Source organism: Boleophthalmus pectinirostris, unplaced genomic scaffold (assembly GCF_026225935.1).
Source record: "Boleophthalmus pectinirostris isolate CB_2022bp ecotype Guang Dong unplaced genomic scaffold, ASM2622593v1 HiC_scaffold_22, whole genome shotgun sequence".
In the NCBI taxonomy this organism is placed as follows: domain Eukaryota; kingdom Metazoa; phylum Chordata; class Actinopteri; order Gobiiformes; family Gobiidae; genus Boleophthalmus; species Boleophthalmus pectinirostris.
Window position 1 is genome coordinate 17,490,841 of NW_026571190.1, and position 23,742 is coordinate 17,514,582.

Consider the following 23,742-nt stretch of genomic DNA (forward strand, 5'->3'; position numbering starts at 1 on the left):
TAAACTTATTTTTGATTCTAAGTTTAAGTGTAGTTTATTTAAAATTCAATAAACATGAGATAACTGTGTCCCCAGATATATGGTTGACATGTTCAAATTAAATATTGCTTTTACTGATAATATGATGGTCAAGTTCTGGTATAATGTGGTGCTTTGATTCTTTATCCTACCAGTAAACTGTTGGTTAAAATCTAAAAGTACTTTCAGATGTGAACCACTTCCTTAATACCTAAACCCTGAAGTCAGTCATTAATCAGCGCTAGTACAGCCTCTATAGCATTGTAAATGAATTCTGGAGGTACTGAGCTTTCACGTGATGCATGGCCTGAGAGTGAGAAAAACGTGTCTACATGTAGGTTAAGGCGCTGGCAATCCGGGGTCAGTTATGATCATAGACCGTATGTGGTTATGATTGCAGTACATAGATAGGCTACGACAGGCTACATAAAGTTCCTTTAAAAAACTAAATATATTTCATTACTATACTGGAAATAGGCGTATTTGAATCTATACATAAGAGACAGAATTTAATATTTTTCTCTAAGCATGTTGTCACTTTTTTGTCCACTGGGAGGAGCTCTATGGTCAGGCTGCCTACAGACGCGACATGGTAAGGCTATGTTTTCAGATAAAAGAAGTGATGTAATCAGACTGTTTATGGTTACAATGCAAAAATCTCATTGCCTCCGCCTGCCCTTACGTCCTTACGTCAGTTCGATCAGCTCAAATCACAAGCTTCTTCGAGTGTTCTTTTTTGCGCGGAGCTCACGCGATAGTTCCTGTGTTACATCCGCTTCACTGGGCAGTATCTATGTCTATTTTACGGAATGGATCTAATGGAAAGATCAGATGTCCCGTATACAGAAGGAGCACCTGAATGCGTCTCCAGTGATCAGAAAGGCTACTGCGGTTGTAGCATGCGGAGGATTGCTGACTGTGTCCCCCTGAACTACCGCCAGGAGGCACTACAAGTCCTCAAACTAGCGGGGCCTGTGGTAAGAACTCTGTCAACCTCCAAATAACATTTAGTTTCGGCCTACAGTCTGGCTCAATACATTTTTTTTTAGATTTATGTGTCTCAAATATGTGATTTTTTTTTACACATACAATACTTTATTTGTATATGAAAACATGGCACCTTGTAATACACTTTTCTTATATTTATTCTAGTAAACTACAGGCGAAGTTTCAAATAGTTTTCCAATTTACCTACAGTGTCTCGCCTTAAATGAAAGCCTAGAGAACGCAAAGTGAACATAATAAAAAGAGAATAACCTTTTTAGGGGGTATAAATGTACAGTATAACTGGCTCTTCTTAAATTCTGTTTTTAAATCACATTCCTTTTTTGCAGGTGATTTCGCAGATGATGGTTTTCTTGATCAGTATCATCAGTATGGTGTTCTGTGGCCATCTAGGAAAAACTGAGCTTGCTGCAGTCTCACTGGCGGCTGCTGTAAGGATATATTGTTCTCTAGTTTCTCTTTGTCTTTTTCCTTTTCTTGAGTTTCTAGCCTAATTCTTGCCTATACCCAGGTGGTTAATGTCAGTGGAGTTTCCATTGGCACTGGTTTGTCTGCAACTTGTGACACTCTTATATCGCAGGTAAATTAACAAAACTATGAATCCTACTGGTGCATAGCTTTTTAGTTCAAAATGTTAAATAGGAGAGGTTGTAAAATACTTGTAAATAATATTTTAAAATATTTCAGATTTTTATTCAGAAAATATTTGTATTTTATTATTATTATTCTTTTTAATAATAACATCTTCAGTGAAACAAGCAGGTATCAGACTCTCTACCTGAAAAGTTACATACTGCACTTGCTGCACATGTTTTTCACAGACATTTGGAAGTGGTAACCTGAAGCGTGTGGGAGTGATTCTTCAGAGAGGAGTTCTGATCTTGTTATTGGCCTGTTTCCCATGTTGGGCCATGCTGGTCAATACTGAGCCCCTGCTGCTCGCTGTTAAACAGAGTTCGGAGGTTGCCAGGTCAGTCCATGTTTGGAGAACTCTCATTAACTATTTCATACAAATAAGCTTCCTCCTTCCTGATGTCTGAGCGCCTGCTAAAGTCAGAGGTGGAAGACGTATTTATAACCTGGTTTACTAAGGTTTACTACTATACTGTTATTTAAATATTTATGTTTGCCTAATTATATTAAAAATTATCTTACAATCTCTCTACTGACCAGTTGCATAACAAACATCCGTGCTAGAGTTTATCCTGATCCTAATATCTTTTTTTTAAATCAGTTTGGATAATTTACTGTCTACTGTGCTTGCAGGGTTTAATGAGGTACCATCAATCACCATCAGTTAAATAGGCATCCACTACTGCCCAATATTCATACAAACCTCTTGATTAACCACAAGAATGCAATTAACATTATTAATATTATTTTTCTATTACAAAGTCTTTCACAGTTGTATGTGGAGATCTTTATGCCGGCTCTACCGGTGAGTTTATTGTTCCTGAACACATATTGCTGAATAGCTATTTGTTGGTCATTTATGTGAAGAACTTATTTTTGTGTTTGTTTTCTTTGTTAATAGCTGATTAAGTTACTGTTTTTATCTTTGTTGGCAGGCCACATTTATGTATCAACTGCAAGGGAAGTACCTTCAAAATCAGGTACAGTATTACCAGACATATTTATCACCATATTGTACACTCTATAGCCTGTCTTCTGGAATTTGATCATCTTAATGTTTTAGTCTGATATGGGGCACATTTTGAAGCAAATCTTAACCAGAAAATCCATTGTTGCATGTTATTGCTTTCTTTTGAATGGTGAAAAGTACTCAAAATGGCACCAATAAACAGTAAGCTAAAACCCATGAATACTGGTGTTTACAGGGAATAATGTGGCCACAGGTCATAACTGGGGCAATTGGAAACATATTCAATGTAATTATCAATTACATCTTCCTTCATCTTCTGAAGCTCGGTGTGGCGTGAGTATTCATAATACAAAGACAATATTTTAGAACTTTACTTAACTACATTAAATTTATATTGTGAACATACTGACAACATATATTTATTGGTACTCCTGCTAAGACTAACTGTTTAATTTTGTTATATTTAGTATTAATTAACAAAATTAAAAATAGCATGCAATTTAGTTCCCTGAACATACACAAAATAAACTTTCAGACTGCACCTTTTAACACAAAAAATTATCAGTTTTCTTCGTTGAACCCTTCTATAAACTACAATGTTTACAGACCCCCGGATGTTGACAATTAAAAATGACTTGATTAAAATTTGATTAATTTCATAGCTTTATTAGAGTGAAGAGCTTGGCCATATAGCCTATTCTTTGTTTCAGCTTCAGCCTGTCTTTGGTTTTGGCACGATGAGTTAAAGTAGAACGTAGCAACCTCTATTATAAAAATTCATAATTAAAAATGTTTTAATATATTTTTTATGTTTTGGAAATTACTGAAGTGGCTCTGCAGCTGCCAATGCTATCTCACAGTACATTCTGGCTCTGCTGCTGTTTGCATACATTATATGGAGAGGACTACACAAAGCTACATGGGGAGGTCAGTTGTATTTTGCATGTACTTGTGCAATATTAAAATTTCAAGCTTGATTTTCATAGGAAGGAAAATAATGACAATTTTAACTTGAGACAATACAGCATCATTTTCAACACAAAATAGGAGTTTGAATAACTAGATAGTGTTGTGGAATTTCTAGAATACAAACATCAAAGAACTGAAAAGTTGTCACGAAGGAGTCTCATCCGAGAACAGATCAGTCCATGCTTGGGTCAACAATCAGGAGAATAACAAGCTAGGATTAATATAAACAATAGACTTATATGAGGAGCACAAGGCCTACATAGGATAACAGAGCCATCACGAAACTATACTATAAAAACTAATATAAAAACCAAGCTGTAAGAATCAAGAGGTTGTGATAACCTTGCTCTAGAGCAGACATCCGATGTACCATTTATGAACAGCCTTGACCCAGTAAAAGATCACTGATGTAAACAGTAGTCTTATATTAGTTTCAGTTCTAGGTTTAGTTTCAGTATCTGGGATATTTTTGACAACCCTATTTGCACTAATTATAGCAATATATTGTTCATACTTTATATTACCTCTTTTTCACACCACAGGCTGGTCCATGGACTGCCTTCAAGAATGGGGTCTGTTTGTTCGACTGGCCATCCCCAGCATGCTCATGATATGTTTGTCCTGGTGGATGTTCGAGATCGGAGGATTTCTGGCTGGGATCATTAGCGAGACTGAACTTGGGGCACAATCCATTGCATACCAACTTTGCATTGTGGCTTATATGGTGTGGCCTTTAAACCGCATTTTTAAATTGTTTTTAGGCTGTTGCTGTCATTAAGCATAGATGATATATATATATATATATATATATATATATATATATATATATATATATATATATATATATATATTTATTTATTTATTTTTTATTTTATTTTATTTTTTTTTTTATTTTTTTACTGCCAGTTCCCTCTTGGTTTCTCTGTAGCCGCGAGTGTACGAGTCGGAAATGCTCTTGGTGCTGGAAAAGTGGAACAAGCCAAGCTCTCCTGCAAGGTGCCTATCATCTGTGCATGTAAGAACTACCATATTTAACCACTAATTACATGCTGAACAGGTGAAAAGTTGGTTTATATTATATAATTTTTTTCTGCTATACAGTTATATGTGCATGTTTTGTTGGAGCTAGTCTCAGCCTGGCCCGTCATGTCATTGGATACATTTTTACCACAGAGCAGTGAGTAGTTACAATCGATTGTAGTATATGTTATTTTTTGTCACATCATATTCACTTTCTGTTTTGTTACTCAGTGACATCATTCAGAGAGTGTCCGAAGTCATGCTTTTATTTGGTTTCATGCACATTGGGGATGCCACAGCAGTAAGAATCTTTGAATATTTGTCATATTTTTATTCTTATTATTTTTATTTTGCTCGTTACAGTTTTTCATTTCTTTCTTTTCAGTCATTTCTTTTCTTGTTTCCAGGGTGTGGCTGCTGGCATACTGAGAGGAGCAGGGAAACAACTGATTGGCGCTCTGTGTAACCTAGTGGGCCTGTATTTCATTGGCTTTCCCATTGGTGTGTCTTTAATGTTCGCAGCCAAGATGGGCATTATGGGTAAGATCATTCTAATGCAAATATGCTTGCAAAGATGTGACATTGTTGCACTGTGTTGTATTCACTCTGCTTGAACTTTGAGCTTTTCTATTTGGTTTGGATGTGTCTACTTTTTTATTGTTTCATTTTGCTAACAGGGATGTGGACTGGACTGACCATCTGTGTCTTCCTGCAGTGCACTGTTTTCATCATAATTTTATACAAACTTGATTGGACAAAAGCTGCTAAAGAGGTCTTGTATAAATTTTTTTTGTTTGTTTTTTGTTTTTTCATGTAAATTCTTTCAGTAATACATTAAATGGAAAGCAAATTACTGTTTGCTTAAGGGAGTATGTGTGGAAGACATAACCTGTCTTTGTCTAAAGATGTGTGGTAGACCAGATCCTATGACTTAAACCAGTTAGAAACAAAGGGCTCTCACTTTGATTTGAATTCTTACCAAAACCCCAGTAGCCAGCTCAGTGAGTGAATTCATGAGTTTCACATGAGGCAGAGAACTTAAGTCTGTCCTAAAAGTACAGGCACATGCAACCAATTTTGTCAGTTGCAGTTCCTACTTTTATGAGTGCAGGCCACATACTCTTCCTTTAGGAAAAAAAACTACAAGGTGTTTTGAGATAAAACCAGGGCATTGCATTTCTTTGTGCAGGCATTTGAGAGAGCTGGCATCCAGGTGCAAAATGAACAGTCTAACTCAGAAGGTATCCAGTAATTGTCCTCTTCATTTATGTATGAATGAGTATGAATGCTTTAGTAACATTCTATTCTATTTGTTTTCTTTTACAACAGACTCAGATCTGATCCATATGGGGGTGGGCACTGCTCCCTCTATACAGTGTGCAGAGGAGACAGAGGAGGGACCTTCCCACAATCAGATGTTTACCACTACAACCACAGTGGGGGACATTCTGCCTAAGAGGGCGCTGGTTTTACGGCGATCACTCACACTAATGCTCATGATGGTTATCCTGATTTCTGGGATCACCACCAGTGAACTGCTAATGACTTTATTCAACTAATTAACTAGTGTTTGTTTGCAGTTGGAGCATCAAAGAATACACCACACAACATACAATCTCATTTAAAGACTTGTGGAAGAGCAAATTCATATTCTTATTGATAGTTTCTTCTTTACAGCTGAAGCTTCATACAAAAACATATTAAAGATGAAAAGGTATTTGTCATGTAAAAACATGTTTGAATATATGAATTCTAAATGTGTGAGTGTGTGTGTCTTTGTCTGTCACAGTGTACCTTTATGATTTATAGATACAATTAATTGCACATTTCAACCAATTGTTTCATGTGAATGATAATCATTAATTCTTTATCTTGGTATTCTGAATATTGCCTATACAATCACAGTATGCACTAGAACAACTGTTGCCCTACTGTATGACATTTTTTACAGAAATAAAATGTGCTGCTTTTTAGGCTTATTTCTGCAGGTCAGAATAAAAATGCAAAACTTGAATTTTCCTTGGGATCAATAAAGTATCTCTCTAACTCTCATCCAAGTAGCAAAAAAAATAAAATTTTGTCAGCTGGAACTGAAGAAGCCACTTGGATGAGTAGCAAAACGTTTTCACTCGTAAACTTCTGTCCAGTTGACTAAACTGAATTTCTTTTCTTTGCCACTCTCACTGAATTAAGAAATTTACTGATGCAAAAATGTAGCAGCCAACAGATTATTTTTAAGGAACTGTATGTAACAATTTGAAATATCTCCAGATACAAGTTTCAAATAGAGTTTTTGTAACAACATTTGTAAAGTAATGCTGATTTATTCTTAATTACAACAACTTTGAATATGATGGCTATGCTATTTATGTTTTATTTGGTGTTTTGATTCTTAAGATGATTATCCAATCAGGAAGTAGAATGACCAGAATCAATTGCAGATACCAATTGTACTGAAATAGTATTCAAAAGCACTATATAAAGATTTGCCAATTTAAAGGTTTATTAATGTATAACTATGGCGTCATCACTCTTTTTCGTAAAATAAACTTTCTTTCCAGGGTCTTTCTTGGAAGTGCGTGTATTTTCATACCTTACATTAGAGAGCGCTGTTTTCATATTTCTACTTTTCTACTACGTTCTACCCAGCTAGGCAATGTGGGTCCTTATTTGTGGGCAGAGGCAGGGAGACTCCATCGCGCTGTGATACAAATGTGAAGTGGCCTAGGCTTGGGATAGAGAGCGAGATGTTTGGCAGTTTGCAATCTGACATATGCCCTGAATGAGACACAAAACTGTTTGGCCTATATAAAGTTTAAAAATATATATATATTATTATAATAATAATCACAAAAATCTATGAGAACAAACTCCTGACAGAATTTGTAATTAACCTGGACTGAACCAGGACTATGCCTCAGAAGACCTAGGTCCTGCTCTGATCCTGCTCTGGTCGGGCAGGCCGGACAGTCCTAGCTCATGAACCATACTGTTGGAGCTCCCTCTATAGGAGCGACCAGCACAAGACATGCAGCCTGTTCAGACCGGTCTGCAATGTTTTGTCTCCTCCTAATCATCGTAAGGTCTAAATATATGCATGTATTCAGATTAGGATAATAGTTTAATTAATAGTTTAATAGTTCAGTGTGCTTTTGGTCTGTTTATAGGCTATTGGTTTTATTGGCAACAACAATTATAATGTTGATTTGCTCTTAATGTGAAAGCCATTTTGTTTCCATTTTATGTTTTGGTTCTCAAATTCAATCAAAAAGCAAAATAAACTCCCCACTATTATTTGGCCAAACATGTAACTTAGTCGTGTATCAGCACGTGCAGGCAATGCGAATCATTTACTAGTGTTACACCACCTCGAATCATTGATTTATGGAGGTTTCAAAGAGGCGTGGTCTGTCATAGCAAGTCTCTTTTTCATACCTCTAAGAGCACATTATATAATAATAATAATAATAATAATAATAATAATAATAATAATAATAATAATAATAATAATAATAATAATGTCTTGGGACAGAAAAGCTGCAAATCGTAAGAGATGTGCACTGATCATACAATCTCTCAACTGACAAAAATTAACAAGTCTGCTACAGTGTCATAATACAAGTTATGTAACTGCAGACTTGATGCCGAATGTGAAGCAATACAGGTGTATGTGTGTAAAAAGGAGTGGAGGTCAAATAACAGCAGGCTCACTACAGCACTATTTCATTTCGGTACATAGCATTTACATGGTGTTAATTCAAACTCTGTTTGAATTTAGACACAAATTTCCTGGTCTGAATGGGACTCTTGTTAAAAGTAAAATACAAATGCGTGCAGAAAATAAACTTATATATGTACTGGTAGTTTGGCCACCTATCTCCGTCTCCCTCGTGCTTCTTGTTTGGAGAGCTCAAAAGGGTGATAAATTATATGCCTGCATTGGTTCAGATTACAACCTAAAAACATGCAAAAACAACAGGGGGAAATACCTAGTGCCTTCAACACTGGTATAATATGTATGAATATGTATAACTGCAAATACTAACACTTGAATAAAAATTTGATCACAACACTGGTATAATTTCATTTGCACTAAATACCTGAATATATCTGTTTATTTACAGGTAATATTGATTTACATTTACTAAATATGGCTTTGTGTTTTTTTTTTTTTTTTTTTTTTTGTTTTTTTACTCAGCATGATTAAAATAAAACAGGCCACAGCAGTTTGTGAGAGAAGTATTTCTGGGAGATATATTTGTTTTTATTTACAAATTGTAATGCATAAACAATATAGAGCCTGCTGTATCTACAGAACACTGTCATTTTCTCTGGGAGGCTATAATTTACTAAAATTTGCAGAGTCACGCAAAAAAAAAAAAACAGAAAAAAAAAAAAAAGAAACAGAAGACTATGATTGGCTATCCGGCACTTGCGTAAATCCTCCCTCAGTTAGCTTGAACTTAAAGTGCGTCTTTTTTTTCTTCTTCTTCTTTTCTTTCTTTTTTTTTTTTTTTTTTTTCTTCTTTTTTTTAACTTGTCTTATCTTGTGGAAGCTCTAATAGCTTTGTGTAACCATCGTTGTTAATATGACTAAAAGTCAGATAAAAAATGACGACCACCAGCCAGGCGAAGAGGCCGGGGACGAGGGGTCGTGTCTGAAGCGGGTGAAGCGCTCTATCCCGGCCGAGTACAGGGATGAAGTCTTGGAGCTGTGCAAAGTGGCCGGACCGGTGGTATGCGAGTCTGTTTCTTTACTATATACGGGGCAATTAGCATCTCGTAGACTAATTATGCCACTGCTTTCTGAAAATGTGGGCTATACTTTATTTGCTAAAAAAAAAAAAAAAAAAAAAAAAAAAAATTTTTTTTTTTAAAAAGGCGGAACATTGTTCTCATATATCAGAATATTGTTCTTATTATTTTTCTTGAGACCAACTCACCCATTTTTCACCAAGTGAACAATGGCGTAAACTCACGAAAACTTTGCCAATTTTTAGCAGTCGCGCTTCTCTACATTCTGGCTATTTCTATTTTTATGAAAATATGGAAATAATTTAAAAGTTATAAGTAAAATTATATATTAATATAATTAAAATAAGTAAAAAATGCAGGTAGAATCATGAAAAAATGCAGGTAGAATCATGAAAACAGAACATTTTCTTGTTAAAAAGTTATTTTATTTATGCAATTACAGCTATTTTTATTGCACAAAATAACTTGAAGTGTATTCTGACTGTGCGGTTCGCCTTTACTGACCTGTAATGTAGGATGGAGCCACCTGCTTGTCCACATGGAGGCAGATAAACGTAATGCCCTACTGTTAAAAATTCCAGGAACAGAAATAACATCTCCTCAAGACAAGCAAGTGTACTCTCTACTAAAAAGTTACAGGATGCATCTTTAAGTATTGCTGTCTTTTTGTTCAGATTATCGCCCAGTCTATGATCTTTCTGACAGGCTTTGTCAGTACAGCTTTCACTGGTCACCTTGGGAAAACTGAACTTGCAAGTGTGGCTTTGGCAATTTCGGTAATTGAAAACTGAATAATTGTATTCAGTTCCAAATATGTAAGCCTAATAGTTTTGTTGTTGTTGTTTTGTTTTTTGCAGGTCATTAATGTCACTGGGATTTCAGTTGGAACAGGTTTGTCTTTTACCTGTGACACTCTTATATCTCAGGTAAGGCAATACCAAAAGTTTCTTTGTTCATAACCATCATTTTACGGTTTCATCCTGTGTCTTGTAGACTTATGGGAGTGGTAACCTGAAGCAGGTAGGGGTCCTTCTACAGAGGGGGGTGCTGATCTTGTTACTTGCCTGTTTTCCATGTGCAGCCATCCTCCTCAACACAGAAGTTCTTTTGCTCCTTGTCAAACAGAGTCCAAATGTGGCCAAGTAAGTTTTCAACAATGCTTGAAGAACATTATATATATATATATATATATATATATATATATATATATATATATATATATATATATATATATATATATATATATATATATTATATATATATATATATTTTTTTTAACTTTCTGAGATTTTAACCATCTTATTACAACATTGTTCCCCACTAAAGCCGCACCTATAGTTATACTTTGCTTAAATTAAGTTTGATGAGTCTGTCGTGAAAGTGGTAGTTTCAAACACATCATACTAATTATTTAGAATTGTTGAAGCTTCTCCACTCCAACACATACAGGCCCACACTTGTAAAAATTCATATGTAGCTTTTTAAGTTAATTTTTGTCTGAAATTACTACTGCCCAGACCATGTAATGTTTAAACTGTAGCTGTAGTGACAGTAATGTTATCAAGTAGTATTAGAGTCTATTCAATCACAGACACAATCCTTATTACATAAAAAAGAAATACTTTCACATAAGTGAAAATTATTATTAAGTATTAATTAATTAATTATTTTTAACTTTTGTCATACTTCAACATAAACACTGAATACTTAAGTTAACAGCTATTTAAATATTTCAAACCACAGACAATTTAAATCAATATTGTTTGTATTTGTATTTATTATAATGATTATTATACACATTGTTATTAATAAATAGTGACTAAACTCTTTTTTAATTCAACACAGGTTAGCCCAGATTTATGTTAACGTCTTCTTGCCATCCTTACCGGTAATGTTGTACCCCTAATTTACTTAATTTTTGACTAAATTTGTATATATTTTTTAATTTTTTTCTTATTAATTCACAGGCTTCTTTTATGTATCAACTTCAAGTGAGATATCTACAAAACCAGGTAAGAGCCTTTAGAATATTTCACTCTGATGATTAATTTCAGGTATGATCTTGTTTATTACAGGGTATTATTTGGCCTCAAGTTTTCGTAGGAGCAGCTGGTAACGCTGTAAATGCACTCATGAACTATATCTTACTCTTCCCTCTGAAATTTGGTGTTGCGTGAGTATTTATGTTGCTACATACTTACATAGAATAAATATAAATATAGTATGCATTCATATGATATGGAATCTGCAGTTTAACTGACAGCAGATTTGGTTGGCATTATTATTATTATTATTATTATTCAATCACAAAGAAGTGCTTAGGACTTAGTTAGGACTTATGATATGGTTCAATATTTGTGAATCTTATGTTTCGCTATGGTCTGTAGTGAATGTAGTGAAAAGTGCTTATAAACTCATCACGGTGAATGAACAGAGTGCTGGGAATGCATAAGTTAAGTGAGAAATCATTTTGGACCTCTGAAAACGATGTAAAATTTACTTTTTAACAACTGTAAAAATCAGATAAAACACCTTTAAAAATCTGGTGCACATACTTACCAAAAAGTAATATAAAAGATATTCACAAACTAGTAAACATGCATCCAGAATATCTGATGTGAGAAGAATATCTGAATGTCGGATTTTGCCCGATTTCACTGTCTTCTTTTTCTTGCAGGGGGTCAGCAGCAGCCAATGCCATGTGTCAATATTTCATGGCAGTTTTCTTGTTTATTTACATTTATGCAAAAGGTCTCCACAAAAAAACATGGTCAGGTGGGTGTAGAATATAGTAGTGCATGTTCTGCTTACAGTTTTAATTTAGTCGTCTTGACACGTTTGTCTATTGAAAACTGACATTTACAAAATGGCTCACACAAAATCCTGAACAGAATTTTAGTTTTCCAAGCAAGTTCTCCCATCAAAACTCTGTGTTGACACTGCAGCTCAGAAGACACAAAACAATTCAGAATGTTTGAAAAAGTTAACTATGAACAGAACATATTTATTCATATATAAATCTTTTTGGGAACTGTTTCTGATTTGGATCTCAAAGTGTCTGAATGAAAACCTTGTCCAAACTGGTTTTCACTGCAGAAGTCTCATGTTTCTGCTTCTGTGTCTGTCTATAATATATCTTCATAGTGTGATTCCTGTGTATTCAGTTTAGTCCTTTGTGTCTTCAGTCTATGGACTTTGTTAAGAGTGTGCAGGATTTAAGTGGACAGACTACAGCACATGCAGAAAATTGAAACATGTTGTCTGTGTTTAAATATAGTTGATCATTGTGTCTTAGGTTCTGCAAAAAGTAGACTGATTTTGTGTCAACTGGAACTGGAGTGTAGTCTCCTTGAGTGGGAGGTTTTGGAATGTATGACAAAATTTTGACTTTAGTGTGAAAGCAATTTGAAAAAAAAAAAAAATTTATGATTTTTGCAGTATGTGACCGAAGATACGCTGAAAGAAACTGAAACATGTTGGAATAGCTAATACATTAACAATGAACATTCTCCCTTTGATTCATGTGGCAAATCCTTTGTTGTTCGACTTTGGTAACAGCTTTTTTTTTGCCATTATGTTTAAATTTCTATATTTTAAGTGTCAGACTTTGGGCCAACGTCCTTTGGCATGTGAGAACAAGCCTGTAATATTGAAAAAAACAAGGTGAATTCGCTGAACATGTGTTTCTAAGTGAACTGTTTTATGAAAGAACTGTGAGCCCATGTTTTTCATCGAAGGAAAATTGCACTACTACTAATTATTATCTAAGATGGCAATGAGTAATATCTAAGTGTTTCCTTCTATTACACATACAGTTATCGTTGGTAATAACTGATAGACAGAAGAACAGGTTAGTTACTATTTAAGCAATTTTGAGCAGAGATGAGAGTAGATATTAGTTTTCATTTAGAGACTGACAGTTTAGATAGTAACTGCTACAGTGTAACCACATTTTTTGAAAGTTGGTTTAGTTTATTCATTTGATTCAAACATAAAATACTGTAAAATCCAGTGTGTGTGCGTGTGCGTGTGTGTGTTGCGAACAGCCGGTTTATTCGTCTGGCCTCGTTATCTCGTGTGTACCTCTTTAGGCGGCTGGCCAAGGCTTGGAGCCTTTGTTTGGCAGTTTCGAGTGCTTCAGGTATGGGCAACTGGTTGTACCTCTTGGGCACTTGCTTTTTCATTGCACCTTTCTGGGCCTCTGACAGTTGGCTCACTTCTCTCCGCACCTCCTTGATTTTAGCCTCTAACCGTCTTTGCCATGGTGGGTATTGTATCGCATGGCTCCCATGGTTTGCTCTTATAGCCCCAACACATCTAGGATCACTGCTGCTGAAGTGTATATCAGCTCATTGGTTTCAGTGATTGTTGTGGTAGGGATCACTGTTAGTGCTGCATTCACATCGTCTAGGAGACTTTCAGATGGTACTTCACTTAGCCTCTGTAACCGGCATCGGGGTTGCCTTGTGTTCATTCGGGCCATGATCTTATCTTTCAGGTCAGTCGCTGCCTCGCTCAGCGTGATACTTATTGGGGTTTCGTACCCAATCTCTGGTTGGGGAGTTGGTGTCAACTCCCCTCTGACCTGGCACACTGGTTCCCCCTTGCCGTGGCATTTGTGTTGTACCTCATCAATCTCTAGTTGTGATAGCAGTTGCCGTTTGTGGATGTTGGAACACTGAGCTACTAGTTGTTTGGCCGTTAGCTTGGACTGTGGGTATCGTAATAACCATTTCTCCCACATTCCTGTTCATGTAACCCCTCTGCCTAGGGTTACTGTAGTAGTAGCATTCCAACAGAGCCTTGTTCTCGCATCTCGCCCATTTCCGCCGTGTTCCAGTAGCCCATTTTTCATCAAGGTGCCCTGGTTCCCCAGCACCTGATGCAGACCTTGTTTGGCCGGGCGACGTCTGAGCCGGCATGTCATACGTTTCTTTCTCTCTCATCATTGTATGAGGTGGGCAGTAGCACGAAGGGTCTTGCCCAAGGACCCACACTGGTTAGCTCATTGCCCCCCTGCCCCGTCAGAGGGGGGATTTGAACCCGGGTCTCCCATGTGAAAGTCCAGTGACTTCCCAATTGAGCTAACCAGCTGCTATATATATATATAGCAGCTGGTTATATATAGCAGCTGGTTATATATATATATGGTTATATATATATATATATATATATATATATATATATATATATATATATATATATATATATATATATATATATAGTGTTGATGTATTTGCTATTCCAACATTTTTCAGTTTTCTAAGGCACAAATATTTTTTTATGAAATACTGCAAAATTGCAATGTATAATGTGTACATTTATATTTTACCTACAATACAATACAGACAGGTTTAGACAAAAAAAAGCAAAGCTTTTCCACAAATCAATATATCCAAAATGTGAACCCCAATGGCAGACTGCACTAAACCAGCGATGCTCTGTGGTCATTAAGAGCAGGACTAAAACTTCTGAGCTGCTCTGTCAAATGAATGAAAGAGCACAGAAAAACACATGATAAGAGTTTCAGAGTTATGATGGTAAAACTTGTTTTTGATCAGTTCAATGTAAAAATGCATTTTATTGAGATTACATTTTGTTTAGGAAAACTAAAATTCTGTTTAGGATTTTGTGTGAGCTGTTTTTCAAGTGTCAGTTTTCAATAGATAAATAAGATGGAAAAAAAAAAACTGTAAACTGTTAAGGAACTTTTGTCAGGCAGGAGAGTTAGTTTCCTTTATTAACTAATTTTAGATCAATGTGGCAATTTAAAATGTCCAAAATATAATCTATTTTGCTATAACTGTTTTCATTACTAAGCTAAATACAACTTTACATGATCTAATGGTGAGGAGAATCTGTTGGTATTTCCACAGGCTGGTCTCTTGAATGTCTGCAGGAGTGGGGGTCCTTCATACAGATGGCCATCCCCAGTATGCTGATGCTCTGCCTGGAGTGGTGGATGTTTGAACTCGGGGGGTTTCTGGCTGGTGTCATCAGTGAGCTGGAGCTGGCGACACAAAGTGTGGTCTACGAGCTAGGTGTTCTATGTTATATGGTAACCACAAGACTAAGGCTATTGTGGTAGAGTGAGGCAGCACGGTGGGTGAGTGGTTAGCACGTCTTACAGCAAGAAGGTTCTGGGTTTGATCCTCGGGTCACCCAGGCCTTTCTGTGTGGAGTTTGAATGTTCTCCCTGTGTCTGGGTGGGTTTCCTCTGGGCACTCTGGTTTCTTCCATCAACCTCAAACCAAGATCAAGCCTAGCAACAAGATCATAGAGATAGATCCCTGGGCGCCCCATGTGCTGCCCATTTCACCCATCCTTTTCAGGATGGGTGAAATGCAGAGGGATCCCGACAGGGATAATAAAATGTACTATTTAAAAAAAGAAAAAGAAGAATAGATAAGACGTAAAATAGAAAAATGATGGCAGAGGCACTCTGATTTGCGGTGAATTTATTAAAAGTAACGCCAACGCGTTTTGACTACTTGGTCTTTTGTTATTTTTAAGAATAGACAAGAGTTGAAGAGGCAGGAGTTAATTTACCATCAGTAAGGGACCCTGCCTCTGGACACATAAACCCATAAGACATTGTGATAGTGTTGTCCACTCCAGTCTAGTACAGTCCAGTCTGGCAATGCTTCTATTGTAGGGAATATTATACCTCTGATGGCACAGGCTAAGATAACAATGGTTGAGATGGCAGTCTCTAGGTATCCTTGAAAAAGAGAGAGTGTGTAATATACTATGACATCCTTTGCCTGACAAACCCAGACTGAAATCTCTCAGGAATTTTTTATAGAGAGAGATATCAGTCTTGTCCCCACTCTTTGTCTCTGTCACATCTCAAGCCAGAACCGAACATGATCATGCAGTCAGATTTGTTTTTTTCAGTGCCGTATGTAAAACCAGATTTTTCTAACCCCAGATTTTCAGACTGTAGTGCTTAGTCAGACTGTTTTTCAGTCCCCTGTAATTTTTTATTTTTTCATCATTAGCAGCCATTTTTTTAATGGCAAAATTTTGAAAAATATCATAGACAAACCTAGACATAGAAACTTTTTTTTGTCTTCTTCCATCTTTAGTTGATAAATCGATATGACTTATTGTGTTTTGCAGATGCCACTTGGATTTTCTGCTGCTGCCAGTCTCCGTGTTGGTAATGCACTTGGTGCAGGAAAAACAGAGCAGGCAAAACTGTCTGCAAAAGTTCCTATAGTATGTGGATGTAAGTGAAATGTGTGAAGTATTGAACAGGTATGACTTACATTTGATACAAATCTAACATGTTTGTGTTTTTGTGATTAGTCTTAATTTCCTGTGTTGTTGGAGCTTTCATGCTTGCTATCAGGAATTACATTGGATATGTCTTCACTACAGAACAGTGAGTTCCTAATGCAATTACACATTTCTACCTTTTCTCAGTCTTATCAACAATCACTGCTTAACTTGTGATAACACTGACTGTCATATTCACAAAATAAGTTGATTTTGGACATAGACTCTGGCAACCCAGATTTCACAACAGCAACAGCATTAGCTAATTATGCATTTTTCATTACTAGCATTTTCATCACTAATTATGCAAATATGTGTTTATTTTTAGAGACGTATTAGACAGACTGTCTGAAGTGATCATTGTTTTTATTGTTGCAAGCATAGGTGATGGAACTACGGTACGATTCCAACAAATTTCTCAAACAAACTTCTTTATGAACCTGTGCATAATTAGAGTGTATTTCTTTGCAGGGTGTGACCGGAGGTGTCATAAGAGGAGTTGGAAAACAGAAAGTTGGCGCTCTTTGTAACTTCCTCGGCTATTACTTTGTAGGTTTCCCCATTGGAGTATCTTTGATGTTTGCTGCAACGTTGGGCATCATAGGTAAGAAATTATCTTTTATCAGAGTATGTCTCTTTATGATGCGTAATTTACTTGTGTTTTTTGTCATAGGATTTTGGACTGGCCTTTGTGTATGTGTATTTTTACAAAGCACTATCTTCATAACCTTCTTGTGCAAACTAAATTGGCAACAGGCAACTGTGGAAGTAAGTGCCTACCTATGTATTTTCTTTTCACACAATATGTTATAGGACGAGGGGTGCCTGCAGGATTTTCTGGGAAAGTACACATAGCCAATGGGTGACAGACCCTCCACTAAGTCTGCACACTTACACCTGACACAAATGACACATGGGGCTTTGGAGGTCTGTATCTCTCTCTTTTCTCTAGCTCTCCTCGTCTCCATCTGATGTCTGCAATGTTTCATTCAGTTTCCCCAGTTCAGTGACTGAATATGGTTATAAGTTAAGTTCTGGACTGGTGTTTGTATGAGAGAGGCTGTTCCATGCTTCATAAGTCTCACTGTGCATACACATTTAATATAATCCTATGGGGGAATTGTTTTGTAAGTGCGTGCTGGGATGGGAACAGGAAAGGAGACCCGGTGCTCATTTAGGGCCAGTGCCTACGCAGTGTCAGACAGAACAGGTTTTAATAGTTTTACAACCCTGCCCTTTATATTATATTATTATATATTTATATCTTGGGACCTCCAATTAAACGAATGGGGACATTCAAGGTAAGGACAGTGAGTACAGGCATACGCCTGCAGGTGCCACTGTGTAGGACACAGTTTTCAAAATTGACTTGTTTGAGCCTTTAGCAATGCTATATACATTGTTCTACTAAAAACATACCTGTATCATTGTTTAGTAAAAGGAAGGTAGGGAAGGCAACTAAATGCAAAATAATGTGTGTTTTCAAAACATGAGCATTATTATATTTCATCATGAACATAAAATGCCAAAGCAAGTACTCAAGTATTTAAAAGTCGATTACAGTACAGAGCATAATTTGTGTCAGTCAACAAACTTTTCTCCTGTCTAGGCTCAGATTAGAGCTGGTATCCCAATAAAAGATGAAGCAGAGATGAACAAAATAGGTAAGTTAAACTGAAAGTGTGACAAAGAACTGAGATAAGATGCAACAATTTTAAGACCAAAATCGATGTAATTGTCTATATAATATCTCTATCTCTATCTCTATATCTATATATCTATATCTATATATCTATATATATCTCTATATATATCTATATCTATATCTATATCTATATCTATATCTATATCTCTATATCTCTATATCTCTATATCTATATCTCTATATCTCTATATCTCTATATCTCTATATCTATATCTCTATATCTATATCTCTATATCTATATATCTCTATATATCTCTATATCTATATATCTATATCTATATCTATATATCTATATATATCTCTATATATCTCTATATCTCTATATCTATCTCTCTATATCTATCTATCTATATATCTATCTATATATCTATATATATATCTATATATATATCTATATATATATATATATATATATATATATATATATATATATATATATATATATATATATATATATATATATATATATATATATATATATATATATATATAATATTCTGTATATTATACTATTAAGTGTTTCACTTTGGGCAAGTAAAACTCACTCTCACATGCCACTTTGTCTTTTTGGCATGAATATAGTAACCTAGCTTTGGTTTGACTTTTTCCTAAAACAGCTGACTAATATAAAATGACCCCCAATTCAAACTGAAGTTGTTTTTGAACCCTTAGGAGCACAGACAAACAGCTGGGCTCTTTCTGAAGCTGACACTCTGTTGTTTTGGCCTCTGCTGTTTATTGCAGGAGGGGGGCCAAACTGTTTTGGGTGGAGAAGTTATGGGGGTGCTAAGTTCTTCAATGTGGGTGCTCACTTAACAAATTTATTTAGAGCCATTTATGGATGTGGGCACACCCCCACCCTCTAACATGTTTGCTTTGCTGTTTTAAACATTTAAATGTAATTTGCTCTTGTTGTGATTTATAAAACCTAATATGGATTTTTTTTTTTTTTTTTTTAATCTCATTTTGAACCCTGCAGTTGCCATTCAAACATTTTTAATCGAGATTAAATGTGCTATGAAAATAGGGAGCAAAGAGTAAAAGGAAAAAAATAAATCCAATAGAACACATTCGACTTGCAACACTTCAAAACATTAATATCTGGGATCGGGCTACGCTGAGAGACTTTTCACTGGTGTGGTCTTTCCTGTCTGTAATACATTTTGTAAAATTATAAGTGATTTAATTTTTCAGAATTCTAGTGTACTTTCATGCATAATTGTTATTGGTCTCCAAATATACTGCCAAATAAATTATGCAAATTATTAAAGGCAGTTGACTTGCTGTGGTGACGATATGACGTTGTATTATCTTCCAGCCTCTAAAGAAACCGAGATCACTGCTGCTGAATCAGTCTATGCGGTTCCAGATGACCACCAGCAGGTTCAAGAACAGTCCACCTCCCCCAGCATCATTGTGGGACATAGGCTGTCCACTAAACAGCTCATTGTACGCCGTGGGCTCACTTTATTCATCATGCTGCTCATTTTATGTGGGGGTATACTTGCTCAAATCTTCTTAATTAGACTTGTGAAATGACTCACTCTATTACATAGTTGCGCAAATCATCTTAGTTAAACTGCTGAAATTACTCACTCTATTACACATTGAATCATATGAGGCTGAAGGTGTGTCAGATTCTTAGAAGGGTATCATGGGCCACTGGCTGGTCTGAAATCATCTCTTATTTAACAGGTCAGTGCTATATGTCACAACACTAAAGAGGCACACAAAAAACAAGAAATTTGAAAAAAAATATCCCATATGTTGACTGCAGCAATGGGACCAAGTCCTTGTTTAGCAAATCCCATGTGAGTCTCAGGTTGTTTCCATTCATTATACAACTTGAAACAATCGAGCTCTGAGTCATGTCTCAAGTCACTGTCCTTCAAGTCCAAGTTAAATCACCAAATCTTTTTATCAAGTCAAGTCTCTGGTCATCAAAATAGTGACTCAAATCTGTCTCCAGTCCAAGTCACCACTTGCAAAGTTACAACACAGCCACTTTCTTAGTATTTTGATAAGATTAGAGGAATTTTAGAAGTTTACAGAGAGCACTTTTACAATAATAGGAAGAAGCTATTCATGTCATTTGCTTCATTTAGTTTATGACACCATAGACCGCTACATATTTTGTTCATTGTGCATTGGATATGGAATGTTATTTGCACTTTAAATAGTTCTTAAATGTCTCCACTTTGTTAGGGTTATTTTTGACCAGAGGGTCAAAAATTAAAACTGTAACTCCTGTAAATTAGACTAGAACGCACTGATTATGAATGTATGTGTATGCCGTATATGTATTTGTGTGTTGGGCAACAAAATACAATACAGCAAAATATACATGAAAATGTAAAGAAAAAAAATTATAATAATGATCATGTGCAAAACTTATTTGCTAGATTATGAAATCCTGTTTCTTAATGTTGTTGAATTCTTAAGCCAATAAATGTTATAATTACTATATTGTACCACAGTATACTATTTTTTGTATGTTGTTGCTTTCCTGCGGTCCCACCTGTTTGAAGGGTTTTCAGGCTAACGTTATTCCTTTCTTCTTGGACTTTATTCCTCCTCTCTCTGTCAGCTGGTCACAATCTGTATTAGCTTACCTCTACACTCCTTTGAGTAGCTCTTTAGATAGCAGTAGCAGAGCAAACCCAATCATTTTATATTTTATTTTTAATTCACCTGTATGGATAAGCAAGTGATACATAACGATAAACCTAAACTAAAAAACTAAACTAAAAACTATCTAATGTTGAAGATTTTAAGATGCTGGCTAAATAATAAATTTAGCATTCATTCAAAACTAATCAGACTCTGTGGTGTGATAAGTTACTACAGCAGCTTGTTGGGTTATTCCCATAGACTGTATAAAGAAGTCATGGGGGGGAAAAATGTTTTTTGCACTGTTGCAAAAAATGTGCATGTTACTAGCTGTTTTTGGACATTCCATTCTTACCTCTAAAATGTAGTCTAGTATTTTGCATAGTAAAATCTCCACTGGTTTTCCAACTAACTGAATATTCTAATGACAACATAACAACATCTTGAATGCAGTGCCCTTGTTCAGTTGTGCAAAGAAAATGATGCTTGTATTGAAACTGCCTTTTATTCAACAGCTTGTCTAGGACAGACTTTTGTTAGCATGATGTTGTCACCGTATGCTTCATTTAGAGAGAGAAGAGTCCCTCAAACAGCTATTGAAATATAGGTCAGTCTTATTTTAAACATGTCTTCTACATCATAAATTGAGTAACATTTAGACACCACCATCAGTCTGGTTAAGAACACATACTACTACGACTAAGGTTTACATGTTTAGGACCAACTCCCTACAGCTTACAGTGGACTTATGTCATAATTGTGTCTCTTGTATTCCACTTAAAGTATGACAGCTTGCACTCAAATGCCCAAACCATAATCACAAGTTATGGTTTGTTCATTACATTCAGTATTTACTGTACTTGAACTTAGTCGTGACAAGCTCTGGAAGAATGTAGATGTACCAACCGCTTGTCTATCGTCACTGTCATCCGCATGCATCAGTTTTATGTCATCTGACACCACTTCATATGCTGGCTTATGTCCAGAAATAAGATATCTTGTTTACACCATAATGTATGCTCTAAAAGGGTGTTTTTGAAAAATTAAATATTAAGAGTTCAAAGGCATCAGAGAGAGGCTAATCAGCTATGTGGCAACTAATATCCATAATGCAGTGTTTTTAAGTCCAAAAAGCACATTACAAGTATTTTACAAATGCTTTAATAACCTAATTGTTCATAATATTTCAGAAACAGATTTTATATAAAATTATAGACTTTGTGGTTATTAGTTACCACAAAGCTTATAATCCTGACAGTCACTGTTGAGCTCCATAAGCCTTAAAAGGTGTGTAACCTCTTCATTCTATAGCATTTAAAAGGTACACAAACACAACAAATTGGGACAAAAATATAGGATATAACTAAATTAAATTAAATTACAACCAAAGCCAAAATTGGCAATGCAAAACCAAACATAAAACAACCCAAAACAACAAGTTAAATCCTATATTTTGGTAACCCAAAGTGCTAATGCTGTGCAAAATACAAAATAAAGTGTAAAGCTGTAGTTTTTTCTGATGTAAAGTGCTTATGTGTATGGGATTAAAGTGCTTTGAGTTTTAGATGTTTAAAGTGCAAGGTGCTTGCAGTCTATAAGGTCCAAAGTGTCTTTTGCTATTGCTGACCTGAAAGCAGGCTAAGTCCTGGGAAATTATAGCACTGGAAATAGTGGGTTCCTGATAGCTTCATGTTTGATTCTTTTGAAATCTCTTGCAGTTAATTTGCATCTTTTTTTTCTCAACAAAATGCTTAGAACAAAACGGTTGATGGTTCTATGATCATGCCCGAGTATCTTTGCAATTTCAAGAGTGCTGCATCCCTCTGAAAGACTTTTCACAACTTTTGACTTTTCAGAGTCAGTTAAATCTCTTTTTTGGTCCATTTGCCTGAGGAAAGAAGCTGTCTAATAATTCTGCACACCTTGATATAGGGTGTTGATCTCCTTACACCCTCCACACCCTTACTTGTTAGACAAATACACATCACCAGATATACTTAAATCCAATAAGAATTCAAGTTTATACAGCTTGGAGTCGGAGAATATGCCTAAAAATCATGATATGGCCAAAATACCCACTTGTTTAATAACTGGTCAGATTGTAATGCAAATCTTAACCCTAAAAATATCCTAAATGAACTAAGCCATTTAGATCAGTATTGCAGTTTCCATTAAAGACAGTAAACTCATGATTCCTTTATGTTTTAGTTCAATATTAAGTATCTGTAAAAACAAAAAACAAAACAAAAACATCATAATATGCCATGAATGTGTGAACTTGCAGTATGTTCAACATGAACAGTAATAGTCAATCTGAAGATATTCAATATGCTGCATAATCTGTAGAGTCGGGACATGGACATGTGCTGCAAAACATTAAGAAGTAAGTATGACAAAATGATAACAGCAGTAACATCTAAACATTCATGAATGTATTACATGAAATTGACTCTTGTGAAAAACAATGTTACCTACTAAAAACATAGTTGTGTTTTGTTTCATTCGTACATGTTTGAGTAAAATGTATTTGTCTATATCTGTTTTCAAGTTAACTGTTCCCTTTTACGTTTTGTTTAAATGGGAAATTCCAGGGCTGAAATTATTCAAATGATTCTAGAGAAGGTGTGTGGAGTTTAAAAACACAGTGGATTTCCTGTATTACCACAGAAATAACAGAAGTTACCTCAGTGTTCTTAGTTTATGGAACATGTTCCAATGGAATGCCCACACTGGCTGAAATCAGTTTGGACACTTCACAAGCCTAAGAACAGCCAGG

At 35.5% G+C, this 23,742-nt stretch overlaps 2 protein-coding genes across 4 annotated transcripts; both read left to right on the top strand.

The window, feature by feature from the left end:
- Window positions 1-647: 647 nt before the first annotated feature.
- On the top strand, window positions 648-6,969 carry LOC110173854 (multidrug and toxin extrusion protein 1-like). 3 transcript variants are annotated; one of them, XR_008632861.1, is made up of 16 exons: window positions 648-995; window positions 1,353-1,454; window positions 1,535-1,603; window positions 1,845-1,993; window positions 2,419-2,461; window positions 2,592-2,636; window positions 2,862-2,959; window positions 3,456-3,553; window positions 4,138-4,319; window positions 4,502-4,610; window positions 4,697-4,772; window positions 4,847-4,916; window positions 5,023-5,155; window positions 5,331-5,387; window positions 5,805-5,856; window positions 5,945-6,032. XR_008632861.1 is itself a non-coding variant. In XM_020939862.2 (16 exons), exons 1-16 carry the CDS (start codon window positions 828-830, stop codon window positions 6,172-6,174), a joined length of 1,719 nt encoding a protein of 572 aa, XP_020795521.1. In that variant the 5' UTR covers window positions 651-827; the 3' UTR covers window positions 6,175-6,969. The 3 variants fall into 3 exon arrangements, 2 of the variants coding, with proteins under 2 accessions (XP_055014577.1, XP_020795521.1); XM_020939862.2 differs by having other exon boundaries at window positions 651-995; window positions 5,293-5,387; window positions 5,945-6,969; XM_055158602.1 differs by lacking the exons at window positions 2,419-2,461; window positions 2,862-2,959 and having other exon boundaries at window positions 650-995; window positions 5,293-5,387; window positions 5,945-6,969.
- Window positions 6,970-9,157: 2,188 nt separating this feature from the next.
- Window positions 9,158-20,758, top strand: LOC110173848 (multidrug and toxin extrusion protein 1-like). Its single transcript, XM_055158192.1, has 16 exons — window positions 9,158-9,351; window positions 10,045-10,146; window positions 10,228-10,296; window positions 10,364-10,512; window positions 11,216-11,258; window positions 11,338-11,382; window positions 11,446-11,543; window positions 12,048-12,145; window positions 15,247-15,428; window positions 16,493-16,601; window positions 16,682-16,757; window positions 16,980-17,049; window positions 17,123-17,255; window positions 17,325-17,419; window positions 18,261-18,315; window positions 19,675-20,758. Exons 1-16 carry the CDS (start codon window positions 9,205-9,207, stop codon window positions 19,893-19,895), a joined length of 1,692 nt encoding a protein of 563 aa, XP_055014167.1. The 5' UTR covers window positions 9,158-9,204; the 3' UTR covers window positions 19,896-20,758.
- The last annotated feature ends 2,984 nt before the right edge of the window (window positions 20,759-23,742 follow it).

Bases quoted from the DNA above. Each gene is read 5' to 3' on its own strand.
- LOC110173854 (XM_020939862.2), top strand. From the start codon at position 828: ATGGATCTAATGGAAAGATCAGATGTCCCGTATACAGAAGGAGCACCT. The intron at 2,960-3,455 runs GTGAGTATTCAT...AAATTACTGAAG, and splicing joins CTTCTGAAGCTCGGTGTGGC to TGGCTCTGCAGCTGCCAATG. The intron at 5,857-5,944 runs GTATCCAGTAAT...CTTTTACAACAG, and splicing joins TGAACAGTCTAACTCAGAAG to ACTCAGATCTGATCCATATG.
- LOC110173848 (XM_055158192.1), top strand. From the start codon at position 9,205: ATGACTAAAAGTCAGATAAAAAATGACGACCACCAGCCAGGCGAAGAG. The intron at 10,297-10,363 runs GTAAGGCAATAC...TGTGTCTTGTAG, and splicing joins GTGACACTCTTATATCTCAG to ACTTATGGGAGTGGTAACCT. The intron at 15,429-16,492 runs GTAACCACAAGA...TGTGTTTTGCAG, and splicing joins TAGGTGTTCTATGTTATATG to ATGCCACTTGGATTTTCTGC.